Genomic DNA, 21868 nt, shown 5'->3' on the forward strand with positions numbered 1-21868 from the left:
AAATTATAAGACTAGAGTTCTAAAATTATTACTCTCTCTCTCTCTCTCTTTCTCTCATCCTACAAAAATATATTATAAGTATATCTTTATTTTTATTAGAAATTTAATAATTTTTTAATTTTTAAAAAACAATAAAGAGCGTACAGTCACAACGCTTGATGTATTTAGCTTAAAACATGTATTTCAAATAAATAAAGTACTTTATTTATTTGAAATACATGTTTTAAGCTAAATACATCAAGTATTGTGGCACTTTATTGTTTTTAAAAAATTTTTTAATTTAAGCCACTTATTTATCTTATCTTTTTCAATAATTTATCTTATTTTCGTCACATTTACCATGCTTTCTTTCTTGACATTCCTATGTTATTTTAGGTGAGGCAAGTGGTGAGCGATTTTGCAGTAATAATAGCGATATTTTCTATGAGCACATTGGATCATTTCGTGGGCATTCCAACACCGAAATTGGAAGTGCCGACGGAATTCAAACCAACATTGGAAGGACGAGGATGGATAATCTGGCCTTTTCAAGGGAATCCGTGGTGGAGTGCTATCGGGGCATTCCTTCCTGCTTTGTTGGGTACTATATTGATCTTCATGGATCAGCAAATCACGGCCGTTATTGTTAATAGAAAAGAGAACAAATTAAAGGTAAGCAGTAGTTACGCCTCTATCTATTCTCGTCAATAGATGTTATTTGAAAAGACTGCAAAAAAAAAAATACATTGAGTGATTAACAATAGTTTGCAATAATAAACACTATCAAAGATCTTATTAATGTTTCTTCAGAAAGGATGCGGGTATCATCTGGATCTTTTTGTCCTGTCGATTTTGATCGAGATATGCTCAGTAATGGGACTTCCGTGGTTTGTCGCAGCAACAGTCCTCTCTATAAACCACGTGAACTCATTGAAATTGGAATCCGAGTGCGCCGCGCCGGGCGAGAAGCCGCGGTTTTTAGGTGTCCGTGAACAAAGAGTTACTCACATACTGATTTTCCTGATGATCGGGTGCTCGGTGCTCCTAACACCGATGCTAAGAAATATACCAATGCCGGTGCTATTCGGTGTTTTCCTGTACATGGGTGTCGCATCGCTAAAAGGTCTTCAATTCTTCGATAGAATTCTGATAATGCTAATGCCTGTTAAGTATCAGCCAGACTACATGTTCCTTCGCCAGGTAAGTGAATAGTTACGATATTTGGATATTTTTAAAGTAATTCGAAACACATTCTTTTTTTTTTATAAATTTGTGTGTTTCTTTTAGGATATATTTTCTTTAATAAAATATTAAGTAAAATATTTCAAAACTTTTAACATTTTTGATAATTTCTATTGATCTGATTAATGCATTGTCCAACACTATTTTTCAACAAGATAATGAATAGTTATTTCTTATATATAATATTTCTATCTATTGAACACTAATCCGTTAGTCAAAATTGGCTATCACATTACAATTTTGAGAAAAATAGCGTCAAAGAGACAAAAAAATAACGATTTTAAAAACATTTTTATGACGTTGTAGTTTTGTCAACAAATTTTTTTCGATATATGCTGTAAAATACGATTATATCATGTAAAAGTATCAATTTTTAGTTTTAAAAATGCATTTCGTTTTAAAAATGCATTTTGTTTTAGTATGATTTTCTGTTTTCGAGATAATGCAATTTGAAAATAGTTCCTTTTCTATATAATATAAAAACATGAAGAAAACATTTTATTCCATTTTAATTCATGCATTATGTAAAAAATAAATGTTTTTGTACTGATATAATATAATCGGATTATACTAGACCAAAAAGTATTATAATATAAAATTAACAAAATACAATATAAATATATTAGGCAGGAAGATTATTAACTTCCATGATTTAAAATTACAATCTCCCTATCATATTACGTTTTATCAATTTTGATCAATATTGTTTTTTTATTTAACACAATCCAATTTATATTATCCGTTATATTTATTACGTAAGTACAAAAGTACTTAATTTTCACATAATGTAGTATTTAAATGAAATAAAATGTCTTTTCAATGTATTACCTAGAAAAGAGCTATTTTCAAATTGCTATGTCCTGAAAACAAAAATAATACCGACACGAAATAAAATTTATTTTGAAATTGAAAGCATTGCTGATACTTTCGCGTGGCATTAATGAAATTTAGAAAAAAAATTGGCTATAAAATTGTTTTTGGCTCTTTATTCCATTTTGCTTAAAATGAATAGCCAACGGATTCGTGTTGAGGATGCAAAAATATATGATAAATAACTATTTATATTCGTATTGCAAAGAAAACTCAAATTTTACCAGATATTTATCTAAAGTTATGGTATTTCCAACATTTAAATTCCAAATACTTGTTTTTAGGTTCCGTTGAAACGCGTACACATGTTCACTGCGATTCAACTTGCTTGCCTCGCCTGTTTGTGGCTCATAAAATCCTTCAGTCATACATCTATTTTGTTTCCTTTAATGGTAAGTGATTAATCCAAGGATTAATAAGTCATTCATAATTTAATAATATTTGTAACTTTTACGAATTATTAATCCAGATTTAATAAACAGAAAACTTACGATTTAAATGAAAATATACCTACTATTCCTTTTATTTACAAAAGGATTACTACAAAAAATCAATTAACCATCTTATTTATTAATAAATTATTTTACAAAGTAAATTAAACTGTTGGTCTTTGAAGATCATCATTTTATTAAGAAAGTCAGGTATATATACATATATCTCGATAAAATTATCTCGTAACATATATCCACATCTAATATTAGACTCTCATTATAGCGACCATAAAGCTAAAAATTTTAATCTTAGAATTGACATGTTTTATGCAAGCACACAAGTGACACATTTTCAAGGATATAATTCTTAATATAAATGTTTATAGCTTTGTAATCTATAATGTAAATATTTACAGCTCGTGGTAATGATTGGCATACGCAAATCCCTGGATTTGATGTTTACGCAACGCGAGCTGAAAATCCTCGACGACATAATGCCGGAAACAACCAAGAAACACGCCGACGATCTTCGTAAGCTGGAGAACGGCGAGGTTAGCACTGCGACACGAATATTAAACGCCATCACCTGTCGCAAATAGCATACAGAAGGTGATCGCGTGGCGAACGCTCGTCCCGTGGTCACCATAACTCTCTCCGATTTTGGAGAATCCGCCCTTTGTAAAAGAAACGATGTATACTACGATGAGTGATCGGACGAATGTCACCTAAAACGAATTAGTTTTTCGTCGTTGCACGGAACAGATTCGAGTAAAGGTTTAGGATCTCCGAATATGAGGCTAGAATATAATTTAATTTAAAGCGCATAATTATATATACGCCGGATAATTTAAGAGTGCCAAACTTGGCCTTTAATAATTTAAAAGAAAAGTAAAGACGGACCAATAATTTTTACGCAAAACGCACACTTTTTACTATTTCGTCGAGACAACACTTTGCTCCTTTTTGCGGTCAAGAATTTTTTTTATTTTCGCAAGTGACATTTTTCACCGCCTGAAACAGGATGACGAGAATGGTACCATAAAAAAAAAACGTTTCAAAAATGCGCACATGGACTGTTTTCAGTCTGTAAAAATTTTTTGAAACACAACTTGAAATTTACCCATTTTATGAAAATACACAATATATTGTTGCTTCGAGTATTTATGCGGCAAATTTTTATATTTTTTTAACGAACCAAATCTCGGCCTTGAAAGCCATCTCGTCTTCCACTTGGAACACGTGCCAAACAACCTTTATCCTCAAATCCAGGTGGTGTACTGACCGACCAGTATTAAAGTAAATGTTATGATATATAATCGTTGTTGAATTTTTGAATGCGGTAGACCTTTGGATACTGCAATCTTAAACGTTTTTATCGATAGCATATCGTTGTTGTAGCGAAATTAGAATAATGTGTTAAGTGTTGATCGTTTTTGCGAGCGCTTCGAACACGTCGGCGACTACCCGAAATTTTATTTTTTGTGCAATAATTCGCTCCAAGTTTCCAGATTATTCTTCAATGGTGAACCGCGCGCGATAAATTTTTATCGATGTCTTCTTTGATGTGTGATGTCTTTGATGGGGGGGATTATACATAATTATCTTTGTTTATATATACATATATTGGTTATATAATCTTAGGCGAATTTAAGATAGAGATAAGCAAATGCAATTTTCGTTATTACGCCATAAAATATAATTGAATAATAATTAAATAATACTCTTACGAGTATAATAATTACAAGCATAGTCGCGCGTATCGAGCACGACATTGCAAACTATTAACGGTAGTTAAGGAAAATTATTGTTGCAAGGTAAGCAATATTGTATCATTTTTGTTCATACATTCGAATAAATTAATGTAGCACTTCTTCTATAATTTATACATTCCAACATTACAGCAAACAAAGGGCTGTTTGAAATAAAAATCATGATCAGTTCACCATGGGAGAGTACACGTTCGCAGCATTACGAATTTTTTAATATACTCTTAGTTAATTGGTTAAACGGAAAGCAGGTCCTATCATCCAAATGATATCAACGAAAATATTCATCGAGTAGCGATCGACACATCGCAATTGATATTCGCGACTTGGCGAAACAAAGTGTTGTTGCATTTAATACATCACCGTGTCGCTAATATCCTTTTCTGTGAACCATTCGAGACTCTTGTATCGATTTAATGCGCCGTCGTTCACGCAGTTCACGTATCTTATCATGTAAAAATACATTATTGTTTCGAAACACACGAAACCTCTTTATAATTCCAGTATCTCCTAACACAATTAATGACTCATGTATAATAGTTTACACGTTTGTCTGCTTGAGTACTCCTACTTATCTCTCACAATAGTCAAATATCAAAATTTTTTATTGCCCCAAAGAATGCAAATATTATGTTAGTAATATAAAATAATAAAATAAGCTTATAAGTTTCGTGATAATTAACACTCAATTTACTTATTATAAAATTGATCTCATTTTTAATGTATTGTTCTGCTTTTTGGATTGCACATTTAATTTTATTTTTAATTTAAATATACAAACTAAATTTACATATGTAAGAATTGCAATCTTTTAATAGCTAAACTGCAAAAGTATTGTTACATATTTATTATACTGAACTTCATTATTAAAAAAGATTTCCATTTAACTGTCATTTTAATTCTTAATTTCTTTTTTATTTTGATTTAAAAATTAATGAAAACGAAGAAACAATATTTTTTATCATAATCTTACGAAGATAAAAGCTAAAATTTGATATGCATAAAACAGTACAATTATTGTTATGTGTAATTTTTCATATGATACGGTACGGTAATAATACCAGTAAAAGGAATACAATATTTTTGAAATTATCTTAACGCGAGCGAGTGATTAAGTGAAGCGTTGCACCGTGAACAGCAAATTGCGTGCGTTCGTTGTTAACAATGCAATTAAAGACAGAATAACTGAACGGAAGCACATCATGACTCACGGAGGAGAGTGACGATTCAGCGAGAGAAAATGAGAGAGCGACTGAAAGAAATCACATACGAGCCGGACAAACACGGAGATATCAATACGGAAATCGCAAACGAAAAAAAACGCCAGTCGAATCCTCCGCCTGTCATCGGTACGTCACCATAAGTGCACGTCCGTAGTTTCGTCGCATATAGTCGACATGTTCTTTTCGCAAATAAACTATTCAGCGAACATCCTACGTCCGTTTGTAATCGAAGAGATTTTTCGGTAAATGAACGCGACGATGCACATTGCGATATATGCGTTTCAATAGTAATCATGCGCCGCTAAATTGAATACAATAACAGCATGTTATGAATTTTCTGCAAATTACGTAGCAAGGATATATTACAGCTTATACTTATAATTGAGAATTAAAACAATATCACAGTATAATTGCACGATGTTCAATCATCAAACTATGAAAAACAGTATTGACAATTGTTAAAATATCAAAATGTGCCTTTACTCATTTATATTATACTTGTTTCAAATTTAGTATTGTAAATATCGGTATTGTAGTTTCTCACAAAATATAAATATCAATGTCGATTATTATTAATTGATATACCGTTATGCACGGATAAAATAATACAAAATATTGATACAAATTATGATCGTAACTCTCAAGGTGAACAGAATCGCTATTTATTAAAATTATTTCCTCTCCTCGAAAAAGAAGAAAAAACAACTAATATAATTCTATCATCACAAATTCGTCGCACTGATTTTTCTATTGTGCATTCTTCTCTTTGTTAGACTTATTTACACGCCAAGTCACACCCTTGTAAATTTATTCATAGTGTTACGTGACGCCCCTGTCTGATCGTTATTACTTCCTCGTATAATTATTGTATAATTGATCGACTAAAAAATATGCTGGCAAGCAACGTATTTCACCTGCTTCCCAGCAGTTCGAAGGCAACGCAAAGTTCGCTTGAATTTATGCATGGCCTGATAGAAATTCGTCGCACATATCAAGATTCAGATTCAAATTATTGTTTCATTCGTACTGCAGGATCACAACGAAACGATGGGATATGGACCTCCTGCAGGGAACATTCAGATCTCTTTAGCTAATGGGAACATCATGAAGATTCCTTTAGCGAGTATCAATATCAGCGAAGAAGTGAATAAAACTGGTATCTGGCAACAAGTCAATGAAGGCAACGAAAAAACGAAACAGTCAAAATCACTAATCAAGTAGGTATTGAATTTCGAATAGTTTTATGCATTTTTTGGAGAGATTATATAAAAATATAAAACATGGAATGAAATAACTGAAATTGTCGATTATATAAAACTTTCAAGCAATTTCTGATTAATGAAATTAATCTAATGATTTTTAATTAATAATTTTTTAAATTATTTATTTCATCTTCATTTAAAGATATTGTGTTTCTTACTATTCATACTTTATTTTATTTATAATAATGATACTTTAACACGAAATTATATATTTTATTGACATATTTTCAAATTTTATTACATATTTGTATGTCTTATTTTTCTAAAATGTAAGAATTTTTTACGAGGAAGCTTTTTTAAATTTGACGATTCATCATCTTGGTTATATATTTATAGAATAAAACAAAGAATATAAATAAATAGCGCTTGAAGTTTGCACAGCAAAACAGTTCAATTACAAACGACAAATTAATAATTGACATGGAATTTTTTTCGGTTTGTAGCATTTGTCAAGCGAAATAGATAGATTTATTTAATTATATTAAGAAGAAAACTGTAAATCGAAACGTCTATTCTTATATTCTTATTATTAGTATGTTAAATTAATATTAAATATTTTAAATAAAACATCTTGTATTTGCTCGTTTATTTGGTCGTTTATAATTGAATATTTACAGAAGCTCATCATAAATTCCATTCAAGTAAGATATTGTAATGATTGTATAAAATCAAAACGTTACGACAACTGAAAACAAATAGGCAATCGTTAAACTGTAATCAAATCGTTCCTTAGTTAATTTAGTTGAAGAACTTAAACATAATTTGAAATTGACATAATTATTTTCAATAAAAGCACGATCACACATTTATAGAATTTGACACACACTTTTTAACATAGATTTTAATATTATCTTTAATAATAAATTAATATTTCTTATAAAATATAAAAGCAATAAAGTTAAGATATATTCTATCGTAATGTCAAATTTTTTTTATAATAACGACAATGATCCTATAATATTAATAATTTTCGAGTAAAAAGAAAAAAGAATAATATAAGTATCAACATCAAACTGTTATCATCTAATTTTTAAAACTGATTAAGTTCGCGTAATTGTCTGATGCAGTGTGGGAAAACAAAAGAAGCATCCAAAGAAGGACAACGCGTTGATGGCCGACGAGACAACGAGACTGACGACAATGACCGAAGAGGACGAAGATGACAGTGGGATCTCGATCAAGGTGACACACGTAAATGACTCTAAATTCTAACTACCAACACCATCACCAAATAACCGACAATTCATATGGCAAGACACACAGCAAGAGCACCAATATACCGGCATGCAACATATCCCATGCACCGCTGCTGTGAGTAAATTTACAAACGAGGATGGCATGACAATCCTCGTCGAGTCGACGTAAAAAACAAATTCAGACGCGGACGACTCATTGTAGAAAACATGGATTTTCATAGACGACAAAAATTATTTTTTATTACATCATGACAACAAAAATTAAACGTATATAAAATATTAATGATAATATTAACGTATTAAAATATTCACGAATAAACAGAATTTCATGGCAGTCTTTATTCTTTTACTTCCCCATAAATTTACACCGTTGTATTTATGCGAAATCAGCGAAATATTCAAGAAAATATAAATTAAGAAACGTTTTTTTAAATTAAAATTATTGTTATATGAATCTGTTTATCATGTACGGTCATATAATTAATTACGTTTTGCCTTTTTCATGGCGTGATTGTCTATGAGATTCAATTTTGCAACTCTTGCTTATGCTCTTAGAGATACATATGTTAGCTCATTGTTCATAGGAACAATTAAACGATCTGGGAAAACGTTAGCTATGATTCATTTCATCTGTTTGTATTTCACGTTAGTATTACTATTATCTGTAGTTCTTCAAATAAAAATAATAACCGTGCAGCTTATTGTTAATAATTGACAAAGAAATACAAAGCACAATATACAAATTTACGGAGAAACAGAATAAACAATAATAAGATTTTTGTTCGGACCGACAGGAAATTAAATACTAAGTATAAGCATATTCGGGCCTATGACGGTCAAAGCTAGATCTTTTTTGCCTAAATAATTCTCAGTGAATTATCTATATCCTATATATGAACGGAATACAAGAAATTTCGGTTCAATTCTTGGCCGAGATAATATTTTTCGCAATACATTTATTTAAGGTTTTCAGCACATTGTCAATTTAATTTAACTTGTGATATTATTGCAGTAGTTTATATAATTGCGTTAGATAAAGTCCGGAAAAATTTCAGCGCGCAGTTTGAATAACTACAAAAATATGATATATATGCATATACAGGATATAGATAATTCACTGGGAATTATTTAGGCAAAAAAGATCTAGTTTTAACCGTCATAGGCCCGAATATCCTTATACTTAGTATTGAAACAGAATAATACAACATTTTCTCATTTCGTAAACCGAGATAAACGTCTCTCTCTCTCTCTCTCTCTCATTGCATGTTCCTTTCTTTTATTGCTTTCAGCCTTAGTCGCTTTTTGCATGAACATTAAAAATTGTATCTCTTCGTTATATCGACGAGATGCATACATGGAGAAAATTTTATATTTAAAATTACTATAATGTGGTAGTAGCTGCGATCTTCATGTAAATTATAAGTTTAAATGCTATAGTTATTTTTTTAAAAACAATAATATAACGTAATGTTTACACTTTTCCTTAGTAAAAATTTTTTATTACAAATCAAATATATCTAGCAAATTTTGTTTGCGTACCATAATAAAAATTAACTGTTTTCATGTTAGAATATGGCTTAACAAAATAATTACTTTATTTATGTGATAAAAATTAATATTACCATAGTAAAAGTTAAGTCGGAATCATGTTGTGAGAGTCCATCGAAAATACAAAACATAGTAAATTGTAATTTAAAATTGTATTAAAACTTAATATAAAAATTTCTCCCTGTATATAAAAAATTTATTATCCTAAATTTATAAAAATAAAATTGTCATTAAAATTGGTCCATTATGGGATATCAAAAAAGAAAAAGATGTTATTATAAGTAAAAAATAATTTTCGAAAAATATAGCATATACGTACATGTATTTATAATAGTGTATACAGTATCGTACTGTATACATTTCAACATTAAATCGATGTCGATTCGATGTCAATTTAATAATTTAACGATTTTTACTCGACATCAATTCCATTATCATTTCTGGCTGGGTATTAAGGTACGATTGCCAAAAAAAATTAATAGTTTATTAAAACATACTTATATTTTATATCAAAAATATACTGGAATAAAATACAAAAAATCTCGTAAACCATTGATTTTTTAGATTCTTCAATATCTATACTCTTTTCTATCTTTACTTTTACATTTAGAATAATTAGAAAAAATAATATACAAAAAAAATTACGTTATTCTATTTAAAAAATTGTCATAAATGTCAACTGATAATGAAAAATCTATTTAATTTTTATTTATCCCCTAATAAGTCATTCAATCTTCGTCTAAAGATATTTTTTTATTCAAAGATATGAAAAATAGTCATCTAAAGCCGGTGGCAGATAATGTTTTTTTTTCCTGTTGGATTGCTTATAGCTGGATTTGCGTAATTGCTATCGTATTAGCTGCGGTGTAGGCACAATACGGTAGTAAATACGCAAAAATGGTGTGCCGCAGGCTTTAGACGGGACAACCTGTGTATGTATACATATATAGTATATATAATGTATATATGTGTCGCATATAAAATATCTGTATCTCTTTCTAATTATATGACGTCTAATATGTAAATTTTATAAATTCTTACATAATTTACGAAATCATAATTAATCAATAAACGCAATTCAATATTTTACAATATTTTACATATTACTCGCTTTCTTTAGGAAAAACATATAAGGAAGATTATTGAAAGAAGTTTATTAAAAGAAGTCGTAAGGATTAACTTAAAAAAATTAATATATATTTTAATTCGATATTTCAGGTAGATTTAATACGATCCAAGGAAAGCATCAGTCCTTTAAAAGCAAATGGTACTACTTCAGCCGAAACTTCCGTTTAACAACAGGATAGCAAAAACACACAAATGCTAATGCAATGAATACATTTCTTTATTCGATCGTTTCAAACTTTCATATTTAGAGTTTTTACTCTGCAATCTCTTTCTTATAAATTGACATTTAACCGACATAACATATAATACATAAGATGAGAGTCATAGATCATGCCATTTAATTCCCATAAATTTGTACCCTTCTACAAATGTCTCCTATCATTTATCTATTACGTTTAATTGTATTATATTTGTATTATATGTAACGAACATGCGTGTCGCCCTTCGCGAATACACTACAACTTATACACAATTGTAAATGAGATCCATCATTCATAGTCTCAACGTGTTTGTACATAAAAACAATTCAACCATTCAAAGTTTCGCCAATAGTATCCAATAAATTTAATTGTGATTTTATGAAAGTTTATTTCTCATCCCCGATAAGGTAGTCGTATGTATTATTGCAAAACAGTCTATTTTAGTAATTACTGATGTAACAACCAATTTCACTTTATTAATATTGCATGTGAATTGCAATGATATGTGAAAGAAAATGAAAAATGAGAAAGAAAAAAAGAAATGGAAAAAAATTCCATATAATTGGAAAAACATTAATAATAGCGTATAGATGTTTTTACGTTTTAGTGTAACAATGGCAAATAAAATACGATAAAATCTAAAAAGATCTTCTATACTGCTATGTATCTTCTTTAGATAATATGATCGAGAATTCTAGATTAACGACAATTATTGATCTACGCATCAATAAGAATTATGCTAGAAAGTTGTGAAAAACGCACATTTTTTCAAATCGTGATATGATACTAAACGAATACATACGTGGTATTTATAAAACATGCGAATTGCAAAGTAAAATTAGAATTTTTACGAAAAATCACTCTTTCTGGCGAATTATTCAAACTCCAACACATTCAAATATTCGAATGATTAATATCGATAATTTTCACTCTTATATATATGTATGAAATAAATAATAGTATAATAATAGTAGCATAGTATTGCGCAGATGTCCAAATACCATGAGCCGAATAAGCCAGTGTGTGTATGAAGTTGTAATTATTCGAATATTTGAATATTGATAACTATAATTGTAAGTTTAACATATATGTCAAATTCTGTTTTTATATTATATGAATTATAAAAATTAATCAAGAATATTGTTATCGTGCAATAATATATGGCCCTGCATATAGCGATTAAGTAGTTCAAGTAACTTTGTAATGATACTGTGTATATATGCCAAAGAAACCCCACAATCTGTAATACGAATATATATACTTCCTTCGAGGGATAGCTCTTACATTATTGCAAGCTGGTTATGCACTTTAAAAAGAAAAAAATATTCTGATAATCCCTTTTATGAGGAAAATTACGCTTGAATATTTTTTATTCACTTTCTCTAATAAGATTAATACAATATCTTGAGGGCCGGTAAAAACTGTGGAAACTATTTGAAGAACAAAAAACGGGAAAAAAAATACGTATAAATTTGTTCTTTATCCCCAAATTACAGAATAATATTGACTTTTCTGGTTTAAAAAAATACTTAATATTATCTTGCAACTTTTACAAGAGGCCTTTTAATGAAGAATTATGTGTGTGTGTGTGTGTGTGAAACAATCTTCTACGAAACATTCTCATAAAATAATCTCTTGTCTTATAAAAATAATCGAAACTAACTTGAAAAAAATTTCTTACTAATACTTTACTAGTTTAGATCAAAAAGTTTATTCTCAAACATACTTATTAAAAGATACATATCAGATTTCTGTTACTACTTAAAATTTTAGTTTAGCCAAGATTTTGCGCGATGAATTTCAAAATTTTCTAATATTACCTATAACTTTTTTAATATTGAGGCATATCCAATTGTGACAATATTAAAAAGATTCTAATTATAGTGAAATTAATTTCTCGCAAGCTTTTTTACAAAAATTTTACCAATTATGAAGATATACATGCGATGTATAGAGTGATAAAAACAGTCCCTTGAAGGATATCTTTTATTGTTCGTAATTAAAGAGAAAAGGTACCATCAATCGTTGTACAGTCTACGTACATCCCTGGTAGCAAGCTGATATCAAAATGACGCTTGCTTTTTTTCTGGGATAATATTTATTAGGTGATTATTTAACCATAAACTATTTCCTAAATAGCAATTAAGATAATCTGTTAAATAATATAAGCAGTTGTTTCTTAATTAAGAGTAAGTTTGTTACTTAAATTAATTAAATGAAAATTCTTATAAGTATATGCTATTCTTAAAAGAAATTACTTTTCAATGTAGTTTATAGTAAAAAATAATTTATTACATATAAATTATAATCCATTCTTTATATTAATCTTACACAACATAACAGAAATAAATTATAATTTTAATGTTTTTTGATCGAATATTTGCATTAACAAGTAACTTGTACGAATCCGGAATGTATTAAATAGAAAAACGAGTAAATCTTTTCTCAAACGATCGGCGATAGATATATCGATTAAGGATTTCATTCGCAAAAATTTGACTCCTCAATTCGGCTAATTATCAAAATGCAATCATTTATCGCGTAAATATTCACATGGAATTTTTAGAAAACTGAATAATTAGGAAAAATATTCGTGATATATCTTTTTATATAGCCATTTTTTTGCTAATAGGTAGTTCGAGAAAATATATTTTAATGCCATGGAATAAAAGAGATTACGTTTTACAGTATATATATTTAACTGGTAGAAAGGCTCAAGGGAAAACCTACAATTTCAACCAGGGATAGGAAATAAGGTGTTACTTGTAAAGCCGTTACTGTTACCTTTACTTTTCCTATAATAACAATTTGATAATTATTTTATAATTTTTCATGATGGTAATGATAACGTCAGTTAATCAGAGTCAAATACGAGTAGAATAATCGACTAGGATTGGTCAATTTTCTATGACTTTGGATGCCACAATCGTCTACGATTCCTACAGTAGAACTGGCAGCATTACGTGTTACTTCTCATCCTTTGTTAAAACAATATGAAATATTTACATTATATTGGAAATTATTGTTGTACTTTTAAGTAAAGAATGCAAAACCTGCGTATATGAGTCATTTAAAATCATACATTAAATATATTCATTAAGCGGAGGTTACACAATATTAACTCTGTATGAAGTAGTATTTGGAGCCAAGAGTATTGTATCGTAATGAGATAAATACGAAAGAGAAGAAAACGCATGCCGCAATCTTAGGTGTGAAAAGAAACATGCAAATAATAAAATTCGTGAATATAATGTATAGTATAAGTAATCTATTAAAACGTGTATGAGATATGTGTGCTAATGCGTTTCAACGGTGATCTTCAATAAGTTAGGAGAAATATACTCTCTCCTAGTAATCTTCGAAGATTACGGTTTCATGCGTATCGCAGCGAAATTTACGAAGGTGGATGGGCTATACTCGCCGATGTAGTATTAAATGGTTGTGATTAGGTAGAAAAGGCTGCGTCTCGGAAATTAGTTTCCGAGTTGACAAGGAAAGTAGCTAATGCCTGTCATTATGTCTTTAATCATGCTATGTTACTTTAAATAAATAATGTGCAATTAAAACTGAAAGATTTACTGTTTCCCATTACAAAATATATACATCGCAAAATGTATGCTTATATAAGGTATCTCAGAACAATCGCCAAATATTTCATGTGCTGGTATAGAGAGGACCAAATTGAGTCGAAAAGTCCTTTACCATTTTACAAATTTCACAATAGTTAAAAAGATATGAATTATTAAAAATCGCCGAATATTAGTTTTCAATAGCTTTTTTACTTAAGTAAAATTAATATTATTAATTGATTTATTCCATCGAGTCTTATTCAATTTAAATGTTAAATAAATTAATTAACAACATTAACTCTTGAACATCATACTATTTTCGCCACGTGATTTCACTACACATGAGTTACGGTAACCCTGGAGTCTTCTTTTGCTTTTATCCCAGGATTTAATGCATCAATGCAAAGAAAATTTTTTTCCCCCATTGCTCCCACTTTACACTTCCGACCGTTCGTCAACGCCGCGCGTTTCTTCAAATGGACTGGGTTACCGTAACCCAGTGTGGTGTTCAAGGGTTAATTTAGATACAATACATATATTTACAGTTTTGTTTTATAATTTTATAAATCAGAACTGATTGTATGTATTAGGAAGTTACAATAAGAAGTTTCAGAACTGAAATTTTGCGTGTTTATAAATTGCATTTAATTGGATTCTAAATCCCAATTTAAGAGGCTTCGATATTTCTCATTATGTTTTTTCTTTTCTTTAATTTATTACACCGCTCCTTATTTTAAATCTATCCTTGTATAGTTACATTGCTCCCTGTACAGTTTGCATTGATCAATGAACGAGAGCTTCCAATTTGAAATTGCACAAGTATTACAAAATATGTCGTCACTGTGCCAATTAGCTGAAAGAAATAATCAAAACTTTAAAAAACTTAATTCATATTAAATTACTTACATCCTAATTATTCTCACCGAATGAAAAAAAGTATTATCGAGCCTAAAGTATCCGTTAGCTGTAAACTGTACTTTGCGATGTAGCAATTGAAGCGAAAATTTCTTGAGCTGTAATATATCTATGATAAATATCATTACGATGAGTACCGTTTCTGAGAAAGTTTTATCTAACTTTGTTTCTTACCTCTGTTTTTGTCTCTTTCCCGATTGCACATTTCAAAAGATCATGCACTATATATTACCCGTTTTCTTCATCTAAAATAAATTTGTAATTGAAATATTTCGTAAAATATTTGGGATTTTATTTACTAATAAAAATATTTTATTTTATCGATTAAAACCGTCTGATTAAAATGTGATCTTATTACATTGATTATCCTACCTCGATTAAAATCCTGGTAATTCTATTGGTTAGGAGAAAGATGGGATAAATCAAAAATATCATCCAGACGATGAGATTAAAAATATAAGAATAATTTAAGTTTAAAATGTCATTAGTCATCAACAGAGGCGAGAATAAATAGTAACTACTATATATGAGTGTTGGAAAGACAAAAATGATGCCGAATAGTACTGGTAGTGAATAGAAACTCGACACATCCTCAGAGATTTCACAGAGATGACAATGCACATCTCGCAGTTGCAACAGTTGATGAACGGTCGAATTGTTGACTATGATACGACGCGTTTGACAGAGAGACTGCAGTCGAAGATCAGGTGTATTGATCCTGGTGAGATTTTGTATCGCTCGATTCACATCAACAAAACCTGTCTGAATAACCGTCACCAACAGAAAGTACTGTATCAGTAGCCAACCCACGAGAAATATCAGCAGACCGATTGTCAACCATGAGAATCGGACTATTTGGATGACCAGGATATCAGTAAACAGGAGAAGTATCAGCAGACAAATCTTCAAGATGCAAACTATGATCATAGTGTAGAAGATACGCTGTCTTCGCAGGAGATAACATAAATCATACAGACGTTGTATCTCGTGCTCGATGGTGATTAAACGATTGGCGATACGCACCAAGGACTTCTGCTTGATGCAGTAGCTAATTAAAATCACGCAGCTCACCAAGGCACCTAGTACACTTTGCAGAACCTCGATGCCTACAGTCAAATTCGTCTTGTCATGGTAGTATTCATTAAGTATGTACGGTATAGACATACAGTACAAAGCTATTATTAAACTAGTCAGCACAACATTGTAAACGATTCCTAATTTGGAACATTGAAATGTATATGACGTTCTCTTTTTGTATATGACGATTCGGTAGGCGAATGTAGCGAGACCAATAAGCTTGAAGAACATTATCAATATTTTGAACGTCCAAAATAAATTGTGATGTAGCTCTGATTTTATTTTGTTCACTTTCTGTTCATTATTTTTTCCCGCAAAAGAATTTTCTTTATTAATATTTCCAAAGAAATTGGAAGTTTTATTGACGTTCATGAAAGTTGAATTCTTAATCGAGAACATTTTTCCAATGATTATCTTTTTCCTTTATTTTTGAATTCTAAATTAATATCTACTTCTTCTCTTCATTAGGTCTTGTCAATTTTTCTATGTTGCCTTATATTTCGTGATTTATAAATATTTTCTTTAGGTAACTTTCAGTTCAATTCTTAATATTATTTTTTTCAAGACACTTGTATATAAAGATTTTTTTAAATTTGTATACTTTAAGTCTTCTTTACTAAAACGTTTCACGCATGTATCATTCATAAATTGATAATTTAAGAGGTGTCCGTTTTATTTTATTGATATCTGTCTTTACAATTGCTCTTAATCCGAATTAAGTACGACCGTTTGTATGTCGTATACAACTAATTGTGTGTCCGGTAAATATTTACGTGTATTCTTATTGACGTTGCGCTTTATAATTCGTTCGAAAAAGCACTGAGCATGGAGCGATGCTTCTGCAAATACCTTTCTAGGAAACATCACGTCTGCAAAACATTATAAAACATTAAATTTATGAAAGTTATAAATGCATGATAAGGAATATAATGTCAATAATTTAACTCTATTTTCAGTCGACACGGATCCTGCGATGGATATAGCCAATTTTCACAGTATTGTTGTTAGAATGATATCAATTGGAATATTTATGAACTATAGGGGTAACTTCGGTATAAGTATATGCTGCGCTGGGATTTACGCCGCGGAAATCAGAAAAAAAATAGAAGGAGGGGGTAATTTTCAGTTATAATTTTTCAGCTTCTTACTGTTAATATTAATAAAATTATTGAGTTGAATCGATTTGTCACTGTGTGTGTAATAAGTAGCACCATCATAAATTATAATCTACATAAAATGATTACAATAGATACAAAATTGTTGCTATAAGACATAACGTGTGATAATGTGTGATCTACAATAACAGTCGTAGACGATCTTGGAATCTTAAGTCGTAGGAAATTGATCAATTAGACTCAAATATGAGTAGAATAATCGACTATAATTGGTTAATTCTTTATGATTTTAGACCCCACACAACCGTCTACAATTCTTATAGTAGAACCGGCCGCATTACATGTTACTTCCCATCCTTGGTTAAAACGATATGAAACATTTACATTGTACTGGAAAATATTGTTGTGTGTACTTTTAAGTATATTTTTACGTAAAGAATGCAAAACCTGCGTATATGATTTACTTAAAATCATACATTAAATATATTCATTAAGCGGAGGTTACACAATATTAATTGTGTATGAAGTAATATTTGGAGCCAAGAGTATTGTATCGTAATGAGATAAATATGAAAGAGAAGGGAAAGCATATCGCAATCTTAGGTGCAGAAATAAACGTGCAAATAATAAAATTCGTGAATATAATGTATAGTAAGAGTAACCTAATAAAACGTGTATGATATATGCACTAATACGTTTCAACGATTATCTTCAATGAGATAATTAGGAGAAATATACTGTCTCTCATGATCTTCGAAGATTACGGTTTCATGCGTATTGCAGCGAAATTCACGAAGGTCGATAGGACGATGTAGTATTAAATGGTTGTGATTAGATAGAAAAAAAGGCGTCTCGAAAATTAGTTTCCGAGATGACAAGGAAAGTAGCTAATGCCTGTCATTATTTCTTTAATCATAATGTGTTTTAAATAAATAATATGCAATTAAAACTGAAAGATTTACTATTTCCCATTACAAAATACATACATCGCAATATGTGTGCCTATACAGGGTGTCTCAGAACAATCGCCAAATATTTCATGTGCTGGTATAGAGAGGACCAAATTGAGTCGGAAAGTCCTCTACCATTTTACAATTTTCACAATAGATAAAAAGATATCAATTACTAAAAATCGCCGAATATTATAGTTTTCAATAGCTTTTTACTTAAGTAAAATTAATATTATTAATTGATTTATTCTATCGAGTCTTATTCAATTTAATTGTTAAATAAATTAACAATATTAACCCTTGAACACCACACTATTTTCGCCACCTGATTTCACTACACATGGGTTATGGTAACTCTGGAGTCTCCTTTTGCTTTTATCCCGAGATATAATGCATCAATGCAAAGAAAGTTTTTTCCCCCCCTTTGCTACCACTCCACACTTCTGACCGTTCATAAACGCCGAGCGTTTTTTTAAACGGACTGGATTACCGTAATCCAGTGTGGTGTTCAAGGGTTAATTTAGATACAAAACATATATTTACAGTTTTGTTTTCTAATTTTACAAATCAGAACTGACTGTATGTATTAGGAAGTTACAATAAGAAGTTTCAGAACTGAAATTTTGCGTGTTTATAAATTGCATTTAATTGGAATTTAAATCCCAATTTAAGAGGTTTCGATATTTCTCATTATGTTTTTTCTTATCTTTAATTTATTACTCCGCTCTTTATTTTAAATTTATCCTTGTACAGTTACATTGCTCTCTGTACAGTTTGCATTGATCGATGAACTCGAGCTTCCCGTTCGAAATTGCACAAGTATTACCAAATATGTTATCACTGTGCCAGTCAACTGAGAGAAATAATCAAAACTATTAATTTAAAAAACTTAATTCATATTAAATTACTTACATTCTAATTATTCTCACCGAATGAAGAAAAGTATTATCGAGCGTAAAGTATCCGTTAGCTGTAAACTGTATTTTGCGATGTAACAATTGAAGCGAAAATTTCTTGAGCTGTAACATATTTATGATAAATATCGTTACGATGAGTATCGTTTCTGAGAAAGTTTTATCTAACTTTGTTTCTTACCTCTGTTTTTGTCTCTTTCCCGATTGCACAGTTTAAAAGATCATGCACTATATTGCCCGTTTTCGTCATCTATACAATAAATATATAATTGAAATATTTCATAAAATATTTAGGATTTTATGTACTGTTAAAAATATTTTGGTTCGTTAATTACAATGATATGATTAAAATGCGATCTTATCATATTCGTTATCCTACCTCGATTAAAATCCGGGTAATTCCATTGCTGAGAACAAAGATTGGATAAATCAGAATTATTATCCGGACCATGACACAAATAATACCATAATAAGAATTTGAGATATCACTCAGCAACAGATACAAGAGAAAATAGTAACCATTACATATGAGCGTCAGAAAGTTAAAAACAACGCCGAATAGTATCGGTAGTGAATAGAAACTCGATACATCCTCAGAGATTTCACAGAGATGACAATGCACATCTCGCAGTTGCAACAGTTGATGAACGGTCGAATTGTTGACTACGATACGACGCGTTTGATAGAGAGGCTGCAGTCGAAGATCAGGTGTATGGAATCTGGTGAGGTTTTGTATCGCTCGATTCACATCAGCGAAATCTGTCTGAATGACCGTCACCAACAGGAAGTACTGTATCAATAGCCAACCCACATGAAATGCCGGCAAAACGTCAGTCAACCATGAGGCTGGGCCCGAACGATAGGCCAGGAACTCCATGAGCAAGAGAAGTATCAGCAGGCAAATCTTCATAATGCAAACGGTGATCATAATGCAGAAGATACGCTGTCGTTGTAGCGGATGATATAGATTATACAGACGATCAATCTCGTGCTCGATTGTGATTAATCGATTGGCGATCCGCACCAAGGACTTCTGGCCAATGCAGTAGCTAATCGAAATTATGCAGATCACCAGGGCACCAAGTACAGTTTGCAGAACATCGATGTATACAGTCAAATTTATATGGTCCTGATAGCTGAAACTAAGTCTGTGCGGTACGGATACATAGGTCGAGGCTATCATTAAACTACCCAGCACAACATTGTAAGCGATTCTTAATTTGCAATATTGAAATGTGCATGACGTTCTCTTTTTGTATATGACGATTCGGTGGGCGAATGTAGCGAGACCGATAAGCTTAAAGAACATTATCAATATTCTGAACGTCCAAAATAAATCGTGATGTAGCTCTGAATTTATTTTATTCACTTTCTGTTCACTATCTTTTTCCGCAATAGAATTTTCTTCATTTATATTTCCGATGTAATTGGAGTTGGGTTTATTGACGTTCATGAAAGTTGAATTCTTAATCGAAGACATTTTTGCAATGACTATTTTCTTCCTTAATTTTTTAATTTTAAGTCAACATCTACTTCTTTTTTTCATAAGGTCTTGTCAATTCATCGGTATTGCCTTGTATTTCATAATTTATAAATATTTTCTTTAGGATACTTTCTGTTCAATCTTCTTAATATTTTTTTCTTCAAGACACATTTGTATATAAAGATTTTTTTTAATTTTTATACTTTATGTCTTCTTTACTAAAACGTTTCACGCATACATCATTTATAAATTGATAATTTTAGAGGCGTTTGTGTTGTTTTTTGATACCTGTCTTTCCAATTGCTCTGAATTCATGTTAATTACTACCGTTTGAACATCGTATACAACTAATTGTGTGTGCGGTAAATATTCACGTGTATTCTCATTGACGTTGCTCTTTATAATTCGTACGAAGTAGCACTGAGCATGTAGCGATATATCCACAAATATCTTTCTCGCAAGCATCACGTATGTAAAACATTATTAAATATTTAATTTGCGAAAATTATAAATGCGTGACAAGGAACATAATGTGAATAATTTAGCTCCGTTTCAGTTGACACGGATCCTGCGATGGAAATAACTGATTTTTACGGTATTATTATTAAAACGATATCAAATGGTATATTTCTCAACTGTATATATGATACACGCGCGCGCGAGTACGCACGCACGCGCACACAAGCGTGCGCGCGCGCACATGATATTCATCCACGATAATACGTTCTTCCTAATTCCTCCAGCTGTAATGCTAGATAACCATAGTAGACTATTGTTATTATTTTTACCTTTCCGGCTACAGCATGATCTGTAAAACCCTGCAATTTTGTCCCGCTGTATCTTTGGACTGAAAACATATTTTTTTAGCTGAAAACGTGTGAAATTTATACCCAAAGGTCAGACAGATCAATATGAATCAAATAAATAATATTTTATTATCAAATAATTACAATGTTTCAGAGAAATTTTATTGGAAAATTCGCAAAAAATGACCACTTTG

General features: G+C 30.5%; 3 protein-coding genes and 1 pseudogene across 13 annotated transcripts in view; 1 reads left to right on the forward strand and 3 right to left on the reverse strand.

Moving 5' to 3' along the window:
- Ndae1 (Na[+]-driven anion exchanger 1) overlaps positions 1 to 11307 on the forward strand; it is a 61387-nt gene extending 50080 nt beyond the window's left edge. For 9 of the 11 annotated variants that reach the window (XM_018520684.1, XM_018520688.1, XM_018520678.1 and 6 more), the window contains 7 exons: positions 376 to 651; positions 790 to 1179; positions 2376 to 2483; positions 2939 to 3073; positions 6544 to 6728; positions 7841 to 7955; positions 10736 to 11307. In XM_018520684.1, coding sequence (XP_018376186.1) covers positions 376 to 651; positions 790 to 1179; positions 2376 to 2483; positions 2939 to 3073; positions 6544 to 6728; positions 7841 to 7955; positions 10736 to 10813 — 1287 coding nt within the window. In that variant the 3' untranslated portion in view covers positions 10814 to 11307. Of the gene's footprint in view, positions 1 to 375; positions 652 to 789; positions 1180 to 2375; positions 2484 to 2938; positions 3074 to 6543; positions 6729 to 7840; positions 8085 to 10735 lie in introns of all 11 variants that reach the window. The other 2 variants (XR_001940555.1, XR_001940556.1) reach the window with 1 other exon arrangement.
- A 3835-nt stretch (positions 11308 to 15142) lies between these two features.
- Positions 15143 to 15574, reverse strand: LOC108769573 (putative gustatory receptor 28b; annotated as a pseudogene).
- A 3636-nt stretch (positions 15575 to 19210) lies between these two features.
- Positions 19211 to 19635, reverse strand: LOC108769519 (putative gustatory receptor 28b). The gene is made up of 3 exons (XM_018520538.1): positions 19567 to 19635; positions 19401 to 19490; positions 19211 to 19324 (listed from the first exon to the last, which is right to left on the reverse strand). Exons 1-3 carry the CDS (start codon positions 19633 to 19635, stop codon positions 19211 to 19213), a joined length of 273 nt encoding a protein of 90 aa, XP_018376040.1.
- Positions 19636 to 19755: 120 nt separating this feature from the next.
- LOC108769520 (uncharacterized) lies at positions 19756 to 20865 on the reverse strand. The gene has a single exon (XM_018520539.1). The coding sequence runs from the start codon at positions 20863 to 20865 to the stop codon at positions 19756 to 19758; it is 1110 nt and encodes a 369-aa protein (XP_018376041.1).
- Positions 20866 to 21868: the final 1003 nt, after the last annotated feature.

The sequence above is a fragment of the Trachymyrmex cornetzi genome, unplaced genomic scaffold (genome assembly GCF_001594075.2).
Source record: "Trachymyrmex cornetzi isolate Tcor2-1 unplaced genomic scaffold, Tcor1.1 scaffold92, whole genome shotgun sequence".
Taxonomy (NCBI): Eukaryota; Metazoa; Arthropoda; class Insecta; order Hymenoptera; family Formicidae; genus Trachymyrmex; species Trachymyrmex cornetzi.

Bases quoted from the DNA above. Each gene is read 5' to 3' on its own strand.
- LOC108769519 (XM_018520538.1), bottom strand. From the start codon at position 19,635: ATGACGAAAACGGGCAATATAGTGCATGATCTTTTAAACTGTGCAATC. The intron at 19,491-19,566 runs GTAAGAAACAAA...AATATGTTACAG, and splicing joins GGAAAGAGACAAAAACAGAG to CTCAAGAAATTTTCGCTTCA. The intron at 19,325-19,400 runs GTGAGAATAATT...TATTTCTCTCAG, and splicing joins ATAATACTTTTCTTCATTCG to TTGACTGGCACAGTGATAAC.
- LOC108769520 (XM_018520539.1), bottom strand. From the start codon at position 20,865: ATGTCTTCGATTAAGAATTCAACTTTCATGAACGTCAATAAACCCAAC.